The 24,086-nt window shown below is 54.2% G+C and overlaps 2 protein-coding genes across 6 annotated transcripts; both read left to right on the top strand.

The window, feature by feature from the left end:
- Positions 1 to 3,008: 3,008 nt before the first annotated feature.
- Positions 3,009 to 16,047, top strand: NPTXR (neuronal pentraxin receptor). 2 transcript variants are annotated; one of them, XM_085569205.1, is made up of 5 exons: positions 3,009 to 3,821; positions 10,539 to 10,761; positions 10,904 to 11,148; positions 11,435 to 11,614; positions 15,421 to 16,047. In XM_085569205.1, exons 1-5 carry the CDS (start codon positions 3,246 to 3,248, stop codon positions 16,030 to 16,032), a joined length of 1,836 nt encoding a protein of 611 aa, XP_085425331.1. In that variant the 5' UTR covers positions 3,009 to 3,245; the 3' UTR covers positions 16,033 to 16,047. The 2 variants fall into 2 exon arrangements, with proteins under 2 accessions (XP_085425331.1, XP_021409717.1); XM_021554042.4 differs by lacking the exon at positions 15,421 to 16,047 and adding an exon at positions 11,985 to 13,679 and having other exon boundaries at positions 3,018 to 3,821.
- Positions 16,048 to 19,846: 3,799 nt separating this feature from the next.
- DNAL4 (dynein axonemal light chain 4) lies at positions 19,847 to 23,948 on the top strand. Of its 4 annotated transcripts, none has more exons than XM_021553933.3 (4): positions 19,847 to 19,888; positions 20,917 to 21,127; positions 21,778 to 21,861; positions 22,775 to 23,948. In XM_021553933.3, the coding sequence occupies exons 2-4, from the start codon at positions 21,056 to 21,058 to the stop codon at positions 22,937 to 22,939; spliced, it is 321 nt and encodes a 106-aa protein (XP_021409608.1). In that variant the 5' UTR covers positions 19,847 to 19,888; positions 20,917 to 21,055; the 3' UTR covers positions 22,940 to 23,948. The 4 variants fall into 4 exon arrangements, with proteins under 4 accessions (XP_021409608.1, XP_021409607.1, XP_085425395.1 ...); XM_021553932.3 differs by having other exon boundaries at positions 19,847 to 20,036; XM_085569269.1 differs by having other exon boundaries at positions 19,847 to 20,177.
- Positions 23,949 to 24,086: the final 138 nt, after the last annotated feature.

Below are 24,086 nucleotides of genomic sequence, written 5' to 3'. Positions count from 1 at the left end.
ACTTCTGGGTACACGGAAAGGGCAGTGTCTGGGCACAGCTCCAACCAAAACACCTTCAGGGCTGCCCTTCAGGAGGGTGTGATGAGGTGTCACCTGGAGGGGAGAGATTGGGCTGAGCTGGGTGTTCCTTGCACAGAGTTGCTGCCTTGTGGTACTTCTGCAGCGTCTGAGTTTTAGAAAACCCGAGCAGGGCCTGCTCCAGTGGTGGCATGGCTGGCACCAGGGAACGCTGCCCACCAAAGCCAAGCAGAGTCCAGGTGCCAGCCATGTCATGCCATCAGGCTCACCTTGCCTCTTCTGCATAAAACACTTGCAAGGCCAGCACTCCCTCCTCCGTTGCCCTTGCACCCTGGTTTTGCTCAGAAGCCAGTGGGCTTTTGGGTGGATTTGAGAACATCAAATGAAGGCAACTCTCACCCAATGCTTTCTGGAGGAGGAGGAAGGCTGGAGAGAGAGACCTCAGCCTGACTGAACAAATCCAGTGAGGTCTTGCACCAGCTTCTGGTGCAGGCAGACCCAGTAACCAGGGCAAGGCGATGCAAGTCACGTCTGCAGGGCTGAGAAACCTGGAAATTAAAGAAACCAGGATTTCCATGCTAAGTAGAATCTGCAGATCCCCAGGATCTGAAGTCTCCTGGTCTAAGGAGATGGTGGAGATGAGTCCATGGAGTAGCAGAGGAGCCCTTTCATCTCCTTAGGGTGGCCCTGAGGATGTTCCTAAACTGGGTGATAACCTGGGAGAAGGGAATCCCCCACCTCAGAGGCATCAGGTTACAGTCCCCTGAGAAAAGGTTTCTCCTCTTGCCTCACCCCACCACCCTGCTGGCCTCAGCATCATGAATGGGCCAGAATGGAGCTGCCAGGTTGGATGCAGGGCAGCTTTGGAGCAGCGGGTGTCCTTCCCATCAAGCCAGTAGTCCATCCCAAACATCCCTCTCACTCAGGGGGCACAGCAGGGTGACCCCTTGTCCTGCTTTGCCCTATCTTGGGGATAGCTGCTAGTCCCAGACACTGGGTGTTAATTAAATGTAAGAAAATCCCTTAATTGCTTGCTCCCAGTCCCTCTGGGCTGAATCCATGAGCTCTTGTTAAACCCATCTTCTGTCACCAATCCTGCTCAAAACAGGAACCAAAAAAGCCCCACACTGCTTTCCCCCACCCTGTCATGCATTGTGTCCTTGCAAGGGCCAGCTGCCCACCGAGCGTCTCTGAACTGTTATTCATGGGACAGGCAGGCTGCTCTGGCCACTCACCAGTCTGAGTCATAGCTCCCTATGAAAATCTATTTTTGTCACCTCTTTGTCTCTGGGAAGAAGTTGTGGTCCCTGCTGAGAGACAGGTCGGGACCATGGGAGAGGTGAGCCCTGCCCTGCTGTGATGCCCAACTCTTCCCCATCCCAGCATGGGTGAGTGGGGCCAGGCTGGTGCAGAGGGGCTCAGCCTTCCCCTCGCTGCCACAGCAGCACCAGCCAGAGGTATAAACCTTGCCACCACCATCCTACAACTCTTGGTAATAAAATCTGGACAGTGCAAAGCATCACTTCCCCTGGCAAAAGCTTTGTGGAAGTGTACAGCACTTTTCCCCGCAGGGTAGCAGAAAAAGGATACCCCTCCCACCCTGATCTGCACACTGTGGGGTACGGTGGCCAGGTGCAGCTCTCACATGGGCTCCTTTCAATTCCACTCCTGCCTGGCTGCTGCCAGGGTGGGCATGCAGCAGGCAGGGGGTGACACAGCAGGTGCAATCCCCTGCCACTGTTAGCAAGGGACAGGTTGGAGGCAGGGGCCTCCCCTCATGTCATGGGGTGCAGGCTTCTGTTTCCTTTGCATCCCACACCAAGTGCCCACTTGTCCTATCACACTGAGCACTCACCCTCCACAACGCTCACTGGCCTCGCCTGCAGGGCCAGATGCCTGTTGCTTGGGTTTTCTTCACATCCACTTTCCCAGACTACTCCATGTCCAGCTCCACTTTTCCTCCTTGGTATTCCCTTCATCTCTACCTCTTCCTTGATCCGTCCCATCTGTCCTCCTCTCCTCCTCCCCACAGCCTTACAATGCCACAAGTCAGGCAGGTCTCTTGTTGGCTCCGGGGTGATAGTTTTGAGGGGCTGGGGTACAATGCACTCTGTAGGGAGAAAGGGTGACTGTAGCTGTCAACAGCCAAATTTAAGGAATCTTTTGTAGCTCTGGCTCCCTTGCTATCTACTCAAATATGCCCGGGGGGAAAAAAGAGGTAATCTTCACCATCGTTTCATACCCAGCACTGGAGCTGTTCTAAACACACATGCTCCTGCTTCCCTGTCTGCTAGGAAAGATTTACTGCCATTTCTGAGTATACCTGGAAATTGATTGTGTTTGTTTTCCCTCTTCTGCTCCTCTTTTCTCGGCAGTGCTGGGTCGCCAAGGCCCCAGTATGCCTGGAGAACAGGAGAGGGCACGGCACAGCTTCTGTTGGAGCAAGGAGAAAGTGGTTGTCTGAAGCAGCTCGTTTATGAGCAGTTCAGACAAGAGTGATGGTGGGGAAAGACTAAACGTGTGTCTTTATTTCCTAAATGGATAACATGGGTGTGTGGGGCAGAGGGTGAGGCATCCCATGGCAGCTCTCTGCAACAGTCCTGTCTGAGGTGAGAGAGCAAGACAGCTAGGAAGTTGGCTAGTTTAATTTTTGGAGAAAGGCAAGAAGGAAAAGGCCCGAAAGACCATCACAGGGAATGACTGATTAATGGGCTCTCTCCCTCGGGGTATCAAGCGGCCCTTTACATCCAGCCTAGAGCAAAAATCATCCCTTGGGCTGAGCCGGAGCAGCATCCTCTCGCCAGAGGCTCCCACGGGGCTGACTTCAGCGAGCCCGAGGCAGGGCTGGCTCCGTTGCCTTACCCGCTCGCTTCCCACCGCTCGGACCGCCGCCCTTGCAGCCCGGGGAGGGTGCTCAGCGGGAAGGGGGGGTCACTAAGAGGGGCACGGCCGGGGCCGGGGCGGGGGCGGCGGCGGGGGCGGCGCGGTGCGGTGCGGGCGGCGCCGCCCGGCACATATAAGCGCGGCGCGGCGCGGCGGGGCCCCGGCGCCGGTGCTGCTGCCGGTACCGTCCTTCCCCGCCGGCTCCCTCCGGGCTGCCCGTCCATCCCTCCGGCCGGCCGTCCCCCTCTCCATCCCCGCCCGCTTTCTTTTCTCGCCGTCCGCGGGCTCGGGCCCCCCACGCCGCTGCCACCCTGAAGTTTCTGGCGGTGCTGCTGGCGGCGGGCATGCTGGCTTTCCTTGGGGCCATCATCTGCATCATCGCCAGCGTCCACCCGGCCGGCACCGCCGCGCCCGCCGCCGCCGCCGACAATGACTCGGCCGCCGCCGCCCTCCTGCCCGCCGCCGACAAGGGGCTGGGAGCGCTGCACGGCCCCGCCGAGGCGCTGGCCAGCGCCGGGCCGCGCCTGCCGGGGGGACCGCCGCTCTTCAGCCGCTTCGTCTGCACCCCGCTGAGCACCGAGTGCCCGGCCACCGGCACCGGCAGCGCCGCCGGCAGCGCCGCCGGCCCCGAGGAGCTGCTGGCGCTGCGGAGCGCGGCGGCCCAGCTGCGCCGCACGGCGCTGGAGCAGAAGGAGCGGATCCGCATGGACCAGGAGACCATCCGGGAGCTCACCGGCAAGCTCAGCCGCTGCGAGGGCGGCCTGCGGAGCCCCCCCGCCGCCGCGCCCCCCGCCGCCGCCGCCGGGCTCCGCGCCGCCCCGCGCCCCGGCACCATGGGCCACCCTCCCGACGAGCCGCCCGCCGTGCGGGAGCTGGAAGAGGCAGTCCGCACCCTCCAGGACCGAATCGACCGGATAGAGGTGCGAGGGATGCTCCTGGGGGTCTGGGAGGGATGCTCCCAGGGAAGGATGTTCCTACACGTGCCATTCCCCACACCTGCAGCCACATGCACCCCGAATTAGCTCGTCCCCCTCATGAGACTTCAGGAAGGTTGTCCTTGCCTTCCCATTTTCTGAGATCTCTGCCCAGGGGTAAGGGACTCACCTTGAGCCCTCCTCTCCCCTTCCCACGCAGGGAAGTCCCGAAGCACCAGGGCTGCCCCACTTTCCCCAGAGTCTGCACTCAGATAGGATGCCTTGCTTGCCCCATAGCACCCTCTAAGGACTCCTCCAGAGCAGGCTGGCAGCTCTGGCAGCCAGATCCTGCCCTTTATCAAAAAGGTAAATCCCATCTGATGCCATCATGGTTATGAATGGGACCTCTCACAAAGTAAAGTGCAGTGCCACCCACCGGGAGCCTGGCACCCTTTTCCCACATGGTCCATAGGAGCAGGAGGGAGAAGGGCACAGCTGGAGTCATTCACTGTGCCCATTCCTGTGGCACTGGGCTGTTGGCACTTGGGATGCAGAGCCCTGGTGCCCGTTCTGTGGCAGTTGTGCAGTGTGTGCCTGGCAGGCTCAGCCCTGGCCCAGCCACAATCCAGTGGCACCAAAAGCTCTGCCATGATGTCCGTCATGGGGCACATCACGGAGTGCATGTGATTTATTTGGGCTGATTTGGACTCAGCAGTCCCATGGAACTTGGCAGACTTTGCAGGATATGGCTGTGGCACATGAGAGCTGCAAGAGGAGAGTTGTCTGTTTTCCCTATGGGAATTGCTCCAGGTAGGAGTTAATCCCTGCGGTCTGTCAGGCATCAGAACCACCTGCAAGGAGCCTCCTGTGAATCCTCAACCTTCTCATCTTCCTGCTCAGTTTGTGTTGCCCTCTCCACTCTTCCCTGGAGTGTGGAGCTAGGAGGGGGGTCATGCAACACCCTATGGAGTCCTTCTCCTCAGCTTTGCCCCTCTGCCCCCCTCACTACAGACACGCGAGTGCAGCAGCAAGCAATGGAAATGGGAAATTCAGAGCCACTAAGGTCACAGGCTGAGAAATGAAACTGGGAGAGAGGGTTATTGTAAGCAATGGAGATATGAACAGGAATACAAAGACAGAGAAAGGCAAATAAACACATGAACACAAGAATGAAAAGAGCTGTAAGACCAGAGAGGAGGCACCTGTGAGCTGCCAGGCTCATGCACACACAGGCACAAGAAAAAACACAGAGGCATGCCAGGCACATGCAGGAAGAGTGGGATGTGCAGCCTGTCTAACATGTTGCCCAGAGCTAAATGCAGCCAGAGGGAAGAACAGACCCCCCCAAAAAAATCTCTGTAGCTTTAAACAAATGATTTTCCATCAGTGGAATAGCACAGCAGCTATGCTTACCCAAAAATAAAGCAGGGAAATAGGTCTCTGCACACACATCCCAGAGGATGCATGGTGGGATGGTGCCCAGCATATCAGTTTGGATCTTGGGGAGCATCAGGCCATAGAGCCTTGCTCTCCCTCTTCTCTGTGGGGCAGCATCACCCATGAGCTGGCCCCTCTCCTGGGATTTCTGATGATGGTGGGAGATTTGGGGTGAAGGATGGGGAAGCTCACAAGGGTTAGAGCAGGCTGTCACATGTGCCTAGGGAGCCTAGAGCGGTGCTGGGACGAGGCTTGTGCACACACACTGATGAGGGAGCCAAGTGGCACATGACCAAAACTGTTTGGTTTTGTGTTGCCAGGGGCCTGAGGGTCCCAAGTATACTCTGCAGGGGAGACACAGCACCCTGAGGCTCAGTGAGCCCTGCCAGATGAGGAAATAGGGCAGCTGTTACAGGTGGGCTGGTCTTTGTCCTGGCTCCTGCCTGGTAAAAAGTGTCACTGGTGTGCACCAAACCCCTGTGATGGCTGCAGCCCAGCCAGCTGAACCTCGTGGTCACACCTCAGCCATCAGGGACAGTTGCCTATGTCCTCCCATTCCCAATTGCCTCCCAGCCCACCCTAGCAGCAGACACCTAAAACTCCACAGTGGGGTATCTGCACTCTTCTGTCCCGCATGGCTTCAGCTGTCAGCCCTGGGAGCCTTCCTGGGGTACCCCATGACATGGGAGGCAGTGATCATCCCAAAAGATGACTTGGATAGGGACAGTCCTGGAGTGGCCCCCACGTGCTGAAAACTGCAAAACCCATTGGGAAGGAGAGGAAATGATGCCAAGTCTGTGATGGCTTAGTCTCAGAAGAGAGGTGACACAAAATGCCATGAGCCACTCTGGGAAGGCTGCATCCCAGGGAGTCTCCAGTCAGGTTTGCCAGTAGGGATTACTGCTGGATGCTTCAGAGCTGGGACTGCAGGGAGGGGGCTGGTGGAAGATTGCTGATCTAATCTGGGCACTCTCAGCCTGTCTGTAAGGCATAACAAGATCTATTCATGCACTGAAAAACCCATTAAGGCATTTGTTTAATTTTCTCAGCATGGCAGAAGGATTTCACAGGAGAGGATACAGGGAGGGCCCCCATGGTCTCGCTCTTTGTCCCCTGCCATTTCTGTGGAGCTGGGCTAGCATCAGCACAGCATTCACACATCTTTCCTCACCTCTTCCTAACACCAGCCCATCACTGATAGTCTTTTCCTCATGCACAGCAGCCTAGTTAGGCTTTTTCAATCTGGTTTTGAGGGTCCCCCCCTTTCTCTCAGCAGGTGCTCATGTCTGTACACTCTGGTGCATCTTGGGACACAGAGCTGAGGGACCCAGGTGCTCCTTTTCCATTCTTTTACTGATTGCTGCAAGTGGAAAGGGATAGGGGAGAGAATCACCTTGGCTGCCTGGGCTGTGCAGAGATGCAGCTGCCCCCCTTCTCCCCATCATCCCTCGCAGGAGAGCGGAGCGGGAGAGGGGACAGCCCGATGGGCTCCGTGGGGGACCTGGTGGAATTGCAACAGCCTGTTTGCTCCTCAGCTGGTTCGTGGCTGTGCCATTGCAGCTGGTGACCTGGCTGCTGGCAGGAAACCCTCGGGTGAGGGAATGGGAATGGCGGTGACCTAGCTGCTTCCCTCATCTTAATCTCCAGCAGTGAGGGGATATAAACACCCAAATTGTGACAGTCCCAGCCGCCCTCCTCTGAGCGAGATTTTAGGGGGACAGGATCAACGGTGAGCCCTCCTCTTGTGAGGAAAGGCTGATGCATCCCTCCTTGTCTTCTACTCCACGCAGTCCCTTTTGGAGTTTTAATGATCCCCAAGGTCCTGCCTGGGTCCAAAGAGGTGGCAGTGTCCAAAAAACCCTGGTGCAGCAGGTGTGCTGTCCTACAGCAGTGAGTATCCCAAGGTGGCAGCCACAGAGGAGTTTTGTGTGGGCTGTAAGGATTCATGGGTCCAAGGAGCAGAATGGGTCTGCTGTGTGCATGCACCCAGCCGAGCATCATGATCCCTGGGATGTGCCAGGGCTCCATTCCGCAGGCATCGTCCTGTGCTCCTGCCTGCCCTGTCCCAGCAGCCAAGGTGGGCACTGGGGTGCTGGGGGCTCAGGGGGAGCAGTGGCGCCCAGATTTGCCCGTGCATTAGTAAATGAGGCTCTGATCTCCTTACGTAAATCAAAATGCATTTGCTGACTGAGGGCTGCAGCCCCACAGAGCACACGCCGGGTGGCTGCTGCAGCCCCCTGCCCCCACCTCCCCCTCCCCACCTCCTGCCAGCCGCTGACATTTAACGTGATTAATATTACCTGGCATCTTTCAATCTTTTTTTGCCGGTTCTGGTGGCCAAAAAGCGTGGAACGAGCCTCCCCCACACCCACTGCCCACTCCCCTGCTGCCTGTGCGGTGGCAGATGGGAAGCCGGTGCCTGCCGAACAGCCAGGGAGAAGGCGCTCCCCCCCTTCCCCTCCCCTAAGGTCACCAGTAAATAACAGCTGCACATCAACCATTAATAATTTTGCAAATAATTTGCCTGGTGAGAAAGATGCTCGAGCAGCAGCTCGGAGATGAGGATCATGGCTCAGGGATACAGCCCAGCCTGGGATCAGGGGGATCATCCACCACAACTCAGCTGCACGGGGTAGAACGGGGAGTCTAGTCCCCTGTCCAGCCATGGTCTGGCTGCAGGGATATGGATGGTGTTTGCTGGGATGGCCCTGAAACCCTGCCAGATGAGGGTACTGACTGTAATCCCTTTCCAGAAGGAACACGGGGGCAGCAATGGTTCAGTCGGCCATGTGGCTCTGGCTGTCGGTACCCTGGCTGCCAACTTGGAAGGATCAGCAAGAGCTGGAGAGAGGGCTGGATAGGGAAAAACTCGGGAGGGGGGAAGTAAGTGAATGGGGAAAGACACAGTGTGTGAGCATGGAGAGAAGCATCAGGAGGAGATGCCCTAAAGCCAGGGAAATGAAAAACCCATAGGGAGAAAAGTTACAGAGGGAAGAAAATAGCAGCAGGGAGGAAAGCAGGAGGAAGAGGGAGGTAAAAAAAAGTACTCAGTCACTACTGAATAATGTAGGGCAGGCTATCGGGGGCTAGTGAGAGTGACAAAATCTCCCAGCTTTTTCTTTTTTCATCATTAACAGATGGAGCCATGCATGCAAGCAGGGACGTAGGCTCCAAACCCGCAGCTCGAGCAATCAAAGCGTGCGGCAGACAGGAGCGTGCCAGCCTCCGCTGTAGCCAGGCAGCCTGAAAGGATGACAAAAGCTCTTGGAGCCCACAGGATGTGGCCGTAGAGGCAAAGGCAACCCCATCCCACCTGTGCTGCCTCCTGCCAGTGCAGCCAGCTCAGCTTGGGTACAAATGCAGACAGCCCCAGGTGGGAATTATCCCTGCCAGGAGGATGCACTTCCCTTCCCTCCTGCCATCTCTACCCTGCCTTTCATGCAGTGCCTAAGACCCTTAAAAAAAAAACCAAAACAATCTAAAAATACCCCCAACCCCCCTCCCCGCAAAAAAAAAAAAAACCAAAAAACAAAACAAAAAAAAAAAAAAACAAAAAAAAACAAAAAAAAACCCACCAAACCCCAGCAAAATAGTTAAAGCCCATTTCCCATCAGCTAATCTTTCAATTTTGCAAAGACCAAAGGTAGGATGCTCTTTGATGGGCACTTTTCCCTTACCAGAGAGGTTTTGCAATCACTGTGCATCCTTAGTGCTGCCCGGAGCAAGCTGGCAGTGAGAACTGGCATTTGGTCAGGGCTGGCAGATGTCCCCTGCACAACCTCCTTTTTCTTGCTGGGTTTGGCTTTTCCAGGTTGGTTTTCCTCACAGAACTTGTAGGTTTGCCCTGGCAGACCCTGCTGGCATCTCTTGCCAACCTTGGGACATCATAACTTCCATTTTATTTGCAGCCTGAGCCTTTGTTGCCCAGAGTGGGTACATTTGTGCTCACACCAATACCATCTTCTCACTTTTCCTCTCCCTGCTGTTCCCATCCACCAAGGCTGCATCCTGCCCAGCCAAACCTGACTTTTTTCCAGCCTTCCCCTTCCCTCTGTTCTTCATGTTGGATAGTGAAGATTAGGGGTGATGTGGGCAGGCATCCCTCCCCTTCAGCTTTGTGTGCGTGATTATCAGGTCTTGTCCAGCCTGGAGAAGCTGGATATAAGAAAGAAGAGAAAACAGGAAACCACAACCACAGGTGAGTGTGCTGACCTCCCCCACGCCAGCTCTGAGGCAGGAGGGAAGCTGTTCAGATTGAAGGGATGGTGTCCCCCATGTCCTGCCAGCAAAAACCATTGGAATATCCAGGGCTGAAGCAGGCATGCAGATCCTTTGGTGCCAGAGGAGCCAAGGCAAGGGTCTCCATGGCTGCTCCAGCACCTCTGGGAAGATCTGGCAACACAGAGAAGGTGGTTGTCATCTTTCAGAGCCCATGGTAGAGACACTAATGCACTAAGGACATAGGGAAAAAAGAGGGCTCCTATTTACAGAGAAACTCCAGGAGCATGGCAGAGGGTCACTTTTCTCCCTTCCAGACTGGTTTTCTTCCACCTGGGAGGGGTTTCCCAGTCAGGTGGGATCTGGGGTCTTTGCAGAGTTCAGTAACAGTTGGGAGTATCTTCATCAGCTGCCGTGTTGGATTTGCCATGGGAAGAGTTTTGGTCTGAGTGTTAACCCTGATGGGACAAGACAGGCTCAATGTCCCCAGGTGATGGCTAGAGACAGGGCAGCCTGGCACCAGTCCCACTTGTTCCTGCCATCCCGGTGGAGCGGGAGAGGTTGGCTTATGGAGAGCTACCTGGCACACGTGCACACACCCCCGCATGCCAGCTGAGCTCGCCTAAGAGGATTACAGACCCATTAGGTGATGTTAACATTAACGTGCTGGCTATAGGTAAGCAGCCTCACGAGCAGCAGGAGTGGTGGGGAGCTCCAAGGTCCTGCCTGCATCATTTCCTCATCGTGGGAGGCTGCCTGCAGGAGCAGAGCCAAGGGATGACCCAAACATCCCATCCTTGCTCTGTCTCTGAAGCAGCAGAAAGTCATTAAGAGCAGCCAAGCTTCATTTTGCAGTAATGAGCTCAATGGGGGCTCTGAGAGGGGAGGTACAAAGTCAGCTGGAGGCACTTGGAGAAGACCCCACTGCGGATATGGGGCTGTCATCCCAGCAGTACCTGTAGTGCTGAAGGCTGGGCATGTCCTTATTCTAACACTTGTAGTGACACTGTGCTGAATTTTCTCTTTTGTCCCTCCTATTGCCACCATCGTGGCTGCCACCAAATGCAGCAGGAACTGCCAGCCCGCACCAATGGCTCAGCACCCACTGCCCCGGCACTTGCCCGTGATGCCCTCCACACCAAGATGGAGCAGCTGGAGGAGCAGCTCCTTTCCAAGATCCTGACCCTGCAGAAGGAGCGCCAGGCCGCCAGCACTGACCACAGCCAGCAGCAGCACAACATCGAGAAGGAGCTGAACTCCCTCCAGAACCGGGTGACGGAGCTGGAGCACGGTGAGTCCTGCCCAGCGACGATGGAGCTGGGGCGGAGGGCTCCTACCCTGAGGTACATCGCCAGGAGAGCCCTAGGACAGGTCACCCTCATCCCAATTACAGGTGCTGATCTTACTCTCTCCTCCCCATCCTTGATGTGTAGGACCACTGGGCTACAGCCCTCCTGATGCCTTCAAGGTGACCATCCCAGTGCAGAACAACTACATGTATGCCCGCATGAAGAAAAGCCTGCCGGAGCTGTACGCCTTCACCATCTGCATGTGGCTGAAGTCCAAGGCCCTGGCAGGCATTGGCACCCCATTCTCCTACTCTGTCCCGAGCCAAGCCAACGAGATCGTGCTGCTGGAGTGGGGCTCTAACCCCCTGGAGCTGCTCATCAATGACAAGGTCAGCACAGTTGCAGGAGGGGCAGGAGAGAAAACCCTGCCCATATTTTCCCTGCTTCAATCCCTCTAGGAAATTACATTCTTGGGGGCACTGGTGTGGGGGAGCTGGGAGGAGGGGGCCCTAGGTTTATGGTGGGAAGCAGGAGGATTGGTTCACTGGGGTGAGTTCTGAGAGGGAGAAGTAGATCGTGGGATGCCATGGGGGTGCACTGCTTGCTCTTCAAGGGGCTGGGGAGATCCTGGGGTCCCCCAGCAGTTTTATCAAGCACTGTGATCTTCTCTCAAAGGTTGCCCAGCTGCCACTGAGTCTGAAGGACAAGGCCTGGCACCACGTCTGCGTGGCATGGACCACCCGGGACGGCAAGTGGTCGGCGTACCAGGATGGTGAGCAGCGGGGTGCCGGTGAGAACCTGGCCTCCTGGCATTCCATCAGGCCCCAGGGCGTCCTCATCCTGGGTCAAGAGCAGGTAGGTACCAGTTTGACACCGAGAGCTGCCAGTTAGCATCTCTCTAGTGGGAATTGGCTGGGGGGAAAAGCCCCCAAATGGGGCGAGGGGAGGGGGCAGCATGGGCAGGGCAGTTGGCTCTCCTGCCTGCTCATCCAGCCTCCAGGCTGGCCGTGTCCCCTCATTGTCTTCTCCTCCCTCTCCCTATCCCTTTGGCCTCCCTGCCTTGTCTTGAATCTCTTCTATGCATTCATCCCCTTGCCTCCTTGCCATCAACCACCTTGCTCTGCTTCTCCTCAAACCTTTCCCTCCCCCTTGCCATTTCCCACTGGATGCATGTTCCTCCTTTTCTCTCCATCCCTGTCCAATCACCTCTCCTGCTCTTTCCCAGGACACCCTGGGGGGCCGCTTTGACGCCACACAGGCCTTCGTGGGAGAGCTGGCGCAGTTTGGCGTGTGGGACCACATGCTGGCGCCAGCAGAGATCCTGGCCTTGGCTAACTGCACCTCCCACCTCCAAGGGAATGTGATCCAGTGGGATGACCAGGCGGTGGAGGTCTTTGGAGGTGCCAGCAAGGCGGGCTTTGCCGCCTGCGAGGAAGGGAGGAAGGCATGAGTGGCCCCAGCCCTCTCCCCAGCGCCAAGGAGCCCGGTGGCAGCCCTGAAGCAGGGAGCCCCTTTCTCCCCTCCCAGACCAGTAAGCCTTGCTGGGGCAATGCTTGAGCCCCCTGTGCTGGTGTCCCAGGAGGGAGAGGGGCCCCTGGAAGCCTCCCTGTTGTCCTTGTGCTGGTGCTGTGGCTTGTCCTCATTCCTGGCAGGCTGGCTCCTGAGTCTCATCTTGCCCCACTTCTGTTTTGGGTGGAACTCGCTGTACCTGCAGGTGTCCTTAGTACGGTGAGGGTCCTCACCGTGTCAGACCTAACAGGGAGTGGGAAGGAGAACTCCATCTACTTTGAGTGCAGTCCAGCCTCAGTGGGATGCCAGGGTGCAGGCATCACCTGAACACATCCCCTTTCCTTATTTATTTCTCGCAACCTCACTGTCCAGTTTTATGAGCCTGCATTCCAGGATCTCACCTCTAGCCCCATCCTTCTCCTGCTGCCCTGGTTTTTCACATGTGGCCCCAGGGAAGCTGAGGGAGAATGGCAGAGATTCAGTAGCACAGCACTTACCCCCCTGCACCCCTTTTCCTGCCTCTGCTGCCTGTTTGGGAGGGCTGCTCAAAGGAAGCCAGGTTTTTGAGGCAGAGGGAAGAGAGCACTCCCCACCACCTCCAAGCTGGGAGATGGGTCAGGCACCAAGGGAATGGGGGGAAAGGGGCAAAGCATCTCCCCCAGCGCTGGCCGAGGGGGAAAGAGTGCAGCACTGCCACTGAAGGGAGCAAAAGCAAGAAAAAAAGAGATAGAGGATGGTGGTAGTCAGAGGAGCCCTGCCATCCATCCCCCAATTTTTTGGTACTGGATTGGGCTACTGCCCTTGGTTCCACCCAGGTACCCTTCTTTAGCTGCTCCTTGCCAGGAACAGGGCTGCCACTGTCCTTGAAGCTGGGAGGGTGAAAGAGCAGGCTGGTGTTTTCCCTGTGGAGTGCCTGAGAATACGCTGTTTCCACATTGTGTGGTCACCAACATCTCGATATGCGAGTGTGTGTATGTGCACGTGTGTGTGTGTCTGGGGGTGGGGTGGGAGGGTTATTTCGGGGCTCTCATGGTTGCTCAATGCAGTGTTCAGCTTCCAGTGTTCCCCCTACCCCAAGTCCCACTCTGGGCGACAGCTGTCCCCTCCCTTGGGGGAGGCAAAGCTGGCAGAAGGGACAGCCCCGCCAACCTCATCCCCCCACCCAGGGTCTCTGCCAGTGCTGGGGTGGCTCAGCCCACTGGGGATGACATGGTGGGGATGAGAGCAGCCCCTGTGCCAAGTGGGAACACTGTGACCTTTGTGCACCCTGAGGAGCTGCGCCCTCTCCCTCGCTCGCTCACGCGCTTTCTCTAATGCACGTTTGTGAAAAGGGCCCCTGACGTGTGCCCGTGTTGGGACGTTTCTTTTGTAAAGCTGATCGTGAACAATAAAGGTGATGTTTTCTGTTCGAGCCTCCTGTGGAGTGCGAGGTTGCTGGGGGATGGACGGGACTGGTCAGCCCTAGATGAGGTGACCTTCCCCAGGGAGCTTAGGGTTGCATCACTGAAGGGAGTTGGCCAGGCCCACCAGTGGCATTACAGGAATATCATCACAGGGGTTTGGTATTTTTGTCCCAGAGGGGCAGGGGATGCTGTCACAGTCTGGCTGCCTTTGATCTACCCCAGTGCAGAGCAGTATGGGGTACAGGCTGCTGCTGCTGGGGCACGAGGGCTGGAGGAAACACCTCTCCATGGAGGGAAGAAGGAACAAGTAAGAAATCCTGGCCTCTAGGTCAGAGCATGATAGCATGGAACTCACATTGAGTGTAAATCTAATTAAGTACTAGTAATGAGTTTCTGATCTAGCTAGGCACAAGATGGTTCAGGTATGTCTCTTGGAGCTCCTGTTGTAGAACAATTCATGACCAGGTCTGGCATGGTGCTTTTGCCTCTCAATGGGTCCTGCTCTGGCTGTGAAAGGCACAGCTCCCCCAATATTTGGGGAAACAGAGCACAAAGCCCAAGTACTGAGTTTCCCCATTGTTGGCATGATGGTGGGATCTCCTCTCTGAGTCAGAGTTGCCCTCCCACCACTTCTCCCTCTGGAGGCTATTTAATGCCGTAAAAGAAAGGCTGGCACTCTCACCTTCAGCACATCTTCACAAAGTTAAGGGCTGGTTTTGAAGAGAAAGTATGTACTTCAGCTGAAACATTGGTTCAAGGGTCTTGCCAAGCTGGAGGCTCACACCCCCATCACTAAGAGGAGAGGGTTCAACAGGTGCCATCTGCTCATGTGCCCAAATAACAGCAGCATAATTAAGGAGCACAACATTTTTTAGAGGAGGAAATGTCAAAAAAACACTAATGGGAACATAAACTCAGAAAGAGGTTAAATGGGGAGGAAACTGGTCCAGAAGACCCTCCTGTCAAAGCTGAAGAAGCACTGTGAGAGGGCTCTTGGGGCTGCTGGCCAAGGCAGGAGAAACGTGAGAGGATGAGCAAGGATGGAAACAGCCTGGCCGCTGATGTAGGCTACTGGCAAAACACCCATCTCCTCCAGAGCCCGGAAATCCAGCCCACGTTGAAACTGTGTAAATCCTCTCCAGAAAAGCAGGAACAAAGGGGACACCAGGAGATGCTTGATCAGGGCCTTCGGTGCTGCCCTCCTCACCTCTGCCAAATGATGCTGGCATGATCCTAATCCCAGCCATGTCCCCAGGATGTGGATCTGTTGCTTCTGGAACAGGAGAAAGGGGGGAGCCTAGTGGCAGAGCTTCTGCGGGGTGAGCTCCTCTCCCCCAGAGGCTCACAGACAGTTAGTCAGACCTGGAGGCACACAGGAAAACTTGGTAGAATTTTCCCAAACCTTTTAAAAGCTTCCAGCAAATGGAAGCCTCCACATAAGGCTCTTCAGGAAACAAAGGCATTATGGAGAGATTAGAAACTGGATGGGAGACACAAATGAAGAGCAGAAATAAATATTTTATTTCCATCCTGCCCTGGCTCTCTGCAGGAAGCAATGTCTGTTTCTTACCCGTCTGGGGAGGAGGAGAGCAAGATGAGACCATTTCTTTTCAGTAAGCCAAGCCTTGCAAGAGCTACAAACCTGCAACAGGGCTTAAAAGGTAGAGGAGATGACAAATCAATAGCTTTGCTGGCTGCAAGGAGTAATTACAATGACTTACACATATTGCTTGCTTCTCAATTAACCAGGAGCACTCAGCAGAAGCCCCGTGTCTCTCTAAGGGCAGCTGGTTGGAAAACAACATGCTGTGCACAGAAGAGATGAGGAACAACAAAGTCAGCCTTGAGGGAAAGAGGAGGGTAAGGAAGGAAATATTTAACAGTGGCGTGAAGAAGGTTTTGTGCTTGTGGCAGGTACTTCAGCTGGTTGGCTGTGTTGTGTCCAGATATCCAGGATGGGGGGGAAAAGGAGGAGGGCACCCAAGAGCTGGGCAGTGCAGGGCGGGGGAAACCGCTGGGCTGTGGCAGCTCAGCAGGAGCTGGCACAAGAGGAGATGTTGTGGGAGACAGGCAGGTGTGATGGATGCCACCCACGTGCTGTCCTCTATGCCAAGGGGACATAGATGTGCCAGATGCTCTGGCACGCTTCGAGGAGAGGAAGGGAACTGCCATTTCCTTCCCCAATCTGCAGGACCCGCTGCTGAAGGGCTTTCTGCTAGCCAAGGGCTTAGCCAGACTCAAATACCACCCATCCCACACTCCCAAAGGGTTTTGTCTGGCAGTGAAAAAGATCAAGCTGAGCATGTCAATAGGAAACCTTCAGGCCCGATGACTATTTTGTGTTTGAAAAGAAAATGCTGACATTTATGACCCCCTCCAGCCCCTGCCCCTCTTTCCAGAGCGCACCACTGGCTATGCAGGCTCTGCCTTCCCAGGGACATGGGCAATCCTGGGACCCCCAATTTCAGAGCAGGCTTTGGGGGTCTTCTGTGCTCCCCAATACCTGCAACCTCAGCAGAGTTTGCGTGTCACAGCTCCCTGCAGTGTGTCAGCCTTCTGGTGCCCTCAAATGAGGTCAAGCCAGCCAATACTTGTCCCCAGGAGATGACTTCCAAAGTCCCCACTACTGCTCTGCCCTAACAATGGGGCGCTGCCTAATTGCCTCCTTTCACCTTCCTGTCCTGCTGGGAGCTTCGCTTGCTCCCTCCCAGAGCCAGGAAGGCTCATTAAGACTTGTGCAGTGATCACACAGGGAATGCACCACGATTCCGGAGCATCTGGCACAGGAACAGCCCCCGCACGGCTGCTAGTGCTGCAGCAACAGACCTTACTAACAGTAGCTGTCGTTACTAGAGGTAGTAGCTATGGGATCACATGGAGCACTATGTTTCCCAGCAGACCAGGGTATCAGGCTGTCCCAAAGCAAGCTGCCCTGTCCTCTGGCACAGAGGCTGAGTTGCTCCCAGCTGACACCCATTCCTGCACACCAGTGTCCCCATCTCTGGCTTCCCTCAGCTCAACATGCTGGGGGTTCTGATCCCAGTGAAATGTGGCTTCAGCATTCCCACAGAGCCTCCTGAAAGCTGCCTCCACACCATCCTGGGGCAGCTGCAGGACACACCTTGGTGTGACCCAAGTCCCCAGCCTTGGTCCTCTGTTACTAGCCAAGGCGGTGTGGAGCAGTGCCCCGGCCCTGGGCTGCGGCTGCCAGGCTGGACAGCAAGCTCCTGCCCCCCTGCTTTGCCCCAAAGAGGAGATGGGGCACGGCAGAGCCTGTGCCCACAGGGACAATGGGGAAGTCCCAAAACCTGGCCAGAAGCAGGTCAGAAAAGAAAGAAGGAAAAGAAAGATGTCCTCCACCTGATGAAGAGTCGGCCTGCTGTCTGGTTAATGAAGATGACTAAAACAAAGCATGAGGCAGTATATTTACTACATATATGTATATTTTGCAGGCAGTGGTTGCTTTTCTGTGCTCAGCTAAGGACTACAACACACCCTCATGTCAGAAGGTAAATGGTACTTTGTTTCAACACATTTCACTGTGGCTGCTGAAAACAAAGGGATCAAAGAGTTTCCACCTCTGATTAAGTGACAAATAAGGCATGACCAGCCAGAGAAAAGCAACAATTCCAGTTCCCTACAGACCCACAGGGGTGAATTGAACCCTTGCTCTGCACTTGCTTTCACCTCCAGAAGGCTACCTGGTCCACTAGTTTTGGAAACTAAAGATCAGGTGATGCACTGTCCATGCCATCAGAGCCAGCAGCAAAAAGAGCAGTACACATAACCTTTGCTGGCTCAACAAGGCTCTCACTGGTTTGCAGAGTTGTACAGAGGCAGCCTGTGGAAACCCTGCATTTGAGGGTCCAGAAACCAACTGCTCACATTTTGTTAAGCCACAGTAGATGGAGGCAGGCCAGCAGAACGCTCTCCTTCCTCAGGAGGCATCTCTATCTTGCAGCCCCACCATATCACCCACCACAATCACAAAAACATTGTTTTTCTTATCTTTGGCCCAGTACAGTTTTTCTTTGGCCGTTTTCCTTTAGCTTCTCACCTAGGAGCCACTGATGAATAATCCTCACAAGCAGTCCCAACATTCCCTGAGGGAAACACTCCTGTGGGGGTCACACTGATCAGAACCAAAGCACGTTTAATTGAACCCAGAATCACACAGACAAGCGTGCTCTCCCCTGCCCCACGCTCGGAGGCACATGCACACAAACACACCAGCTCACACTCACTGGCTGCTTGGTAGTAAAAGTGGGTGAACTACACAGGGATTAAAGCATTAAAAAAAACACAGCGAGAATACAGTGCTTGAAAGCGCCGTGTCCCTGGAGAGATTAGAGTAGCTGCCTGGAGATAAAGTAATGATGATGGAAAGATCTTCTTCCTCACAGAGATTCTCTTCCTAATTATCTTGTCTGAAAAGAAAAAATGATGATCTACCTACTTTTATCTGTCTCTTGACAATTTTAGCTCTGCGCCTGTCTTGTTGCAAGAGGCCCAAAAGAGGAAGGAGAAGGAATTAGCCCAGGAGGCAGGAATGGTAGGAGAACGAGTGGCACAGGAGGCAGTGCTTCGTTTTTGTCACCACCAGCAGTGACAGAAAAGTAAAATATGAATGATCACTGCAGCTTTGTCTTTGCAAGCCCAAAGGCAGCTTCCCTGCCCCCAGCACAGCTCTGTCAGGCAAAGGACAGGCAGGAGGTCGGATCCACTGCTGAACCTGTGAAAGAGATTAACAAGGTGTTGTTCTCCCCGTGATCACAGGGCAGAGCTTCGTGCTACAGTGAGGGAAGAGGACTCCTGAGCTGGCAGGGGCAGGAGAGTGCCCAGATTGTTCCTCCCCCACTCTGTTCCTTCTCAAACAGCTGGAAAGCAAATTCTTTCAGCAGGCAGTGAGCAACAAGAATGTTTCAAACACACACCAGTCACAAGCACCACTTGAAAAATCAGACCCTTGAGCCACTCTGCAAGACAAGGATGACCACTGATCAAAAACCAGGCATCACACCCACCAGCTGGGGCTTTGCACAGGAGAAGTCTTTCCCTTGCTATTATCTTGGAGCTAGCTGCTTCTCCATCCTTGTTAATTTCAGATGAATGCAACCCTAGACCTCCCTGAAAACCATTTAAGCCCTGGTTTAGAGGCAATTGGTGTTTGGTTAGCAGGGTGCAGAGACAACAAAGGGTTTGTAGGAAGCCCAGAGCGAAGAAAAACCTCAAAACAGACATTACAAGCATAAAGCTATGGAGGGTGGGAGGGAGGCGATTTTTTCCGTGGGGATGGAGGCTGGTGGTATAGGAGCTGTTTGCAAACTCATGATTCATCCCCACAGCATCACTTTCTCCTTTACGTTCCTGTTGACATGCAAACACGAGCTGTTGCCTCTCCCACACAATGAGAACTGTGTCCAGTCGTGGAGCCCCCAGCTCAGGAAGGACACTGAGGTGCTGGGGCATGTCCAGAGGAGGGCAACGGAGCTGCTGAAGGGTCTGGAGCACAGATCCTGTGAGGAGCAGCTGAGGCAGCTGGTGTGCTCAGCCTCGAGAGGGGAGGCTCAGGCACATGGTCACTCTCCAGTTCCCTGAGAGGAGGCTGTGGCTAAGCGAGGGTCAGCCTTTTCACCCAGGCAACCAGACGGGACAGGAGGACATAGTCACAGGCTGCACCGGGGGAGGTTCAGGCTGGACATTAGCAGGAATTTTTTCACAGAGAGTGCTTAGACACTGTTATGGGCTGCCCAGGGCGCTGGTGGAGCCACGGTCCCTGGGGGTGTTAAGGAGAGACTGGATGTGGCACCGCTGCTGACACGGCGGCGTTCGGCACACACCATCTCAGAGGGCTCCTAACCTGGCTCTGTGACTTAAATAAACCAAACTGCCCCAAATCGCTCCTTGTTCTTACAGATATCCTTGTTGTTTTAAATAAATAATACCTAGAACTAGGCCCCTAAGGGGTTTTAAGTCCGAAAAGCATTAACATGCAGGACAGTAGGCTGGGGCCGGGCGGGACGGCACAGCACAGGCGCTCCGCGGCCACCTCAGCGCCCCGAGGCCCCGCGCGGCGGCCCGCAGGGAGGCAGCCAATCAGACGCGCCGAGCGGCGCGCCCCGTCCAATGGGCGCGGAGGGGGCGGGACTTCCGCGCCGGTTGCCATGAGAAGCGCGGCTCTACCTTAGCAACGGCGCCGGGCGCGGCGGCCGCGCAGGTGAGGCCGGCCCGGAGCCCGCGGTGCCGCTCAGCGCCGCTGGCCCAGCGCTTCCTCCGCGGGGCTGCCGCGGCCGTGCGGGCCGCTCGGGCCTCCTGCCGCTGCCTCGTGCCTCGGGCTGCGGCCGCGGGCACGCCCCGGGCTGCGGGTGGGTATTGAAGTGGCTCCCGGGGGTGGCGCCGGCCAGGCGGGGGTTCTGTCCTGCGGAGGTCGGGTTCACTGCTGTGGTTTGCCTTTGTCGGCCCCCGTGTGACGGCTGGTGGTCTGGTGCTTTAGCCATGAGCCCCGTGTACGTGGCATAATTGATTGGTGTGTCGCCTAACACCGTGTTGAATTCGTTTTCCTTTTAATACGAGCTCACCCTTGCTCCCCTGGGTAGGAGAGGAAGATGCTTTGCTGTGGGTGAAGGAACCAGAGGGAGGACGGCGGTGAAATGCTCTGAATCTCTCAGTCAGTGCTGTGCCTCTGCGTTGTAGAGGCAGGCTGGTAATGAGGCTCTGAGGCACGTCCAGCGTTTTCCCATATGGCCCTCCCCAGCTGACAAATGCTCGGGGATCTGAGGAGCAATTGCACAAACGAGACCAAGATGTTCCTGTTAAACATTTCCGTCCAGACGAGTACGCAGATTCTGTGCCTAAAATACTCGTACCCTTCTCTTGTCATGTGCAGTTTGAAACTTGCAGATAATAGTGTCCTGGGAAAATCCTTTTGGAATTAAACAGGAGTGGTAGCAGCTGATAGATTGTTCTCTTGTCCTCTTCTGAAAGCTGTACCTTGGCTCAGCTCTTCCCTCAAGCTCCACTGGTGCTTCTGGGAAGCACTGTGCTCCTCACTTATGGAAAAAAATATGGTTTAATAATTTGTTTGCATTAAAGGTTTATGAGCTAAGACTCAGGGGGGTGTGAAGGTGCTGTTGGGGAAATGGCAAGTGAGTGAGATAGCATGATATTCTCGTAACAGTTTAATTTGCCTTTTGTTTTAATTGAAAGCCATTTGTCTCTTGCCCGTGTTTGTTTTTGTTGGAGCAGTGTCCTCTAGGCCAAGGAGCGACTCCTGCTGAAGAGAGGAACACAGAGCCCTGTTCCTCTCAGCTGGCTGTGCCGCAGCACTTTGCTGAACTCCAGGTAGCCCCTCTGCCCTCCTTCCTGGAGTCTCTGTGGAAGGACCATGGAGGAAGCTGAGGAGGAAAAAAAGGACGAGGCTGATTATAAAAGGCTTCACAGTTTTCCTCTGATTAGGGTATGGAGGGAGATGGATTACACATCTACCAATGTCAGAGATATGAAAATCTGCCTTCATTCTTACTGTCCTTCTCCTACTGCGTAGCTACTGTGAGAACATGTGTACTGCTGGTCCTGTGACCTCTCCTGGGGAAATCTAATAGCTCCGGTGTTCCCCATGACAGCCAGAGGAAGCCTGGGCCAAAGTGATCCATCGAACAGATTGAGAGCACACTGCTTTGGAGCCCTCTCCTGTGATTTGGATGCAGCTTGCTTTTTGTCTGGAGCTGATGCAAAAGATCTTGCTAGCCAGCCATATAGCAGCAGCAGAAGAAAAGGCTGTGTAATTTAGATTTCTTTGTTAGTCTTATAGCAATAATTAAGGACTCTGGTGGAAACAGTGTTCGTGTGTTTTCCCTTTATCTTATAGCAGAAAAACTGGCAAATGTCTTGATTTCCTTCTTTAAGCTGTGCTTACCCAGTGCTAGTTTTCATGTAGGTAGGGAAGAATTCCTCATTGGCTGGAGGAATACTTCACTTATAGCCTTTTCAGATTTACTACATCTAAGCCCCTGATAGAGCCAATGCAGAAGTTAGAGCAATTTACTGTTGTCTTGTGTGCAGTTCTTATTTTTCTCCTTAGTTGTCTTGTCTGTTTGCCCTTTGCAGCACTCGGACATGCCGGAGGAGATGCGTATAGAGACCATGGAGCTGTGTGTCACAGCGTGTGAGAAGCATGCCACCAACAATGAGGTACCAGCCACCTCCCAAAACGGGCAGCCTGCTGATACTGCAGCTCAGGGAACCTGCAGGAGCAGGGATAAGGGTGTAGGGCAGAGCAGAGCCAGGTCCTGACCTCCTATTACTCTCTGCACTGAGCTAGGGTAGAAGGAGGCAAGGAGCTTGGCTAGATCTCAGATTCAGTTCCTTTGGTCTGCAAGATCTATAATAGCACTTTGCAGAGATTAGTAGTGGTGCTGGCTCCCAGACCTTACCTTCTTGCTTATCCTGCCTTCTTGAGACATGCTTCTACTCTGTTTATAAAATGCCTTGTGTCCTGAGGGCTTGGTTCAGAACTGCACGGAGTCTCTTGTTTTGGGGATGAGTACATGAAAGTACACATTTTGTATTCCCTCTTGGCTTTAGGACCGATGATCAAGGGAAAACATACCTTGCTTCAATGAGCCCCGCCTGTCACTGAAAAATCTTCCTCTCACCTTTTTTAGGATCAAGCAGGGTGTGATCTGGGAGAAGCAAGCCTTTTAAGAGTCAGCCTACTTTCAGTGTTTTGGTAATTAGCTGGAGAAAAAAAAAATGGACTCCTGTAAAAATAGCTGCAGCTTAGTGACCTGAATCTGCTCTCATGGTCACTGAAACCAATATAACTCCAGCAGCATCTGAAGCAGAACTCTTATTTCAGACTGTGTGAACAACAGAAGTGATGCAGTTCTTTCATTTTTCCTAGCTGCTGGGCTGGAGGCTGCTGAGACCAGTTCTACCCTTGGGTTTACCTCTGGGGAGCACCCAATTCCTCAGGTTCAGCTGCTGTACCTGTTGCCTATGGTTTGAGTAGACTTAAAGGGAGGAGAAGATTAGGGGGATGTTTGCATAAAACCTCTCTGGTTGCTTTGTCTCACCCTATGCTGTCTTCCTTAACATTCTCTAGAGCGCTGCCAAGATGATCAAAGAGACGATGGACAAGAAATTTGGGTCCTCCTGGCATGTGGTGATTGGGGAAGGTTTTGGCTTTGAGATCACTCACGAGGTGAAGAACCTGCTGTACATGTTCTTTGGTGGCAGTCTGGCTGTGTGTGTCTGGAAGTGCTCCTGACCCCTGGCTGGGCTCCAGACTTGCTGAATACAAGGGATTTCTTCCTGCTTTTGACAAGTTTTGTATGATCTGGAGGTGGGGCTTTATTTTTAATACTTAAATACTTAAATGTCAAGACTTCTTTTTTTCATACTGACGTAACAGTTCTGTGGGAAACATTAAGTTGATGCGTGTGTGTGTATAAACTTGTTAAAGTGTCCTGTCCTTGCTTGTGGGATTTCTCATCTGTCTGTGGCTCTTTCCTTGGTGTTTGAGCTGGAGCAGGAGGGAAGTGAGGAATAGGTAATCTCACAACACACTGCAGAGCAGTGCTAGCAGGAGAGAGTGAAACCAAAAAGGGGCCATCTAGCTCTATGGGTTTTTAACTCCCCTTTATTCCACATAGTTTTCCTCTCTCCTCTGCTTTCTCTGCTACCATGCAGTATGGCTCTGACCAGCACCTGTCTTTCCTCTCTCTGGATGCTGCTTATACATTCTTCCTTTCTCCTAAGATGTCTGTGCAGACCTGACAGCACCAAGGGTCTCCCTTCAGGCTGTCTGTGGAGGTGTGAGCCACAGGGAAGCAGTCCCGGCATGCCCTTCCCTGCTGTTTTGGGAGGGTACAACAGCTGAGCTGCCTGGGTGTAGGAGGTTGCTATGCAAACTGCCCCCTCCTTTCTCACCCACAGCACACTGAGACAGCATGAAAACACAGGCGGCTGACGATGCCTGGGGAGTGGGTGAGAGCTCTTTTTAAGGCTCAGATGCCTCCCTGTCAGTTCCTGGGGGTGTTGCAAGTGCTGTGTACTTTCAGCATCTTGTTTGGAGGCTGACAGAGAAAGGAGGCTCCATGTGAAATATAACTTGGCCATTAGAAACCTAATGTCTTTCTGGACTTGCATTCTTTTAGCCTGATTTTTTTAAAGCTGTTGGTGTTGGAGGATCGAATGAGCGTAACTATGTTACGTGTATGGCTTATTTATAAAACCTGGGAAACTGTGTTTTTACAATAAAAGTTTAGTAAAATGTCTTTGTGTGCATTTATGTAGGCAAAGTAGTTCAAGAAACATGGAAATAAGTAAGTCATGGTGTAGCACAAGCAGAGGCCAGTGACAGAGTTCTGTCCTGCTGGTTTCCTGTGTGACTCTCCTCTCCCTGTTCAGTTCCT

Source organism: Lonchura striata, chromosome 1A (genome assembly GCF_050655825.1).
Source record: "Lonchura striata isolate lonStrDom1 chromosome 1A, ASM5065582v1, whole genome shotgun sequence".
NCBI lineage: Eukaryota > Metazoa > Chordata > Aves > Passeriformes > Estrildidae > Lonchura > Lonchura striata.
This window is presented reverse-complemented; position numbering and strand designations above follow the sequence as displayed.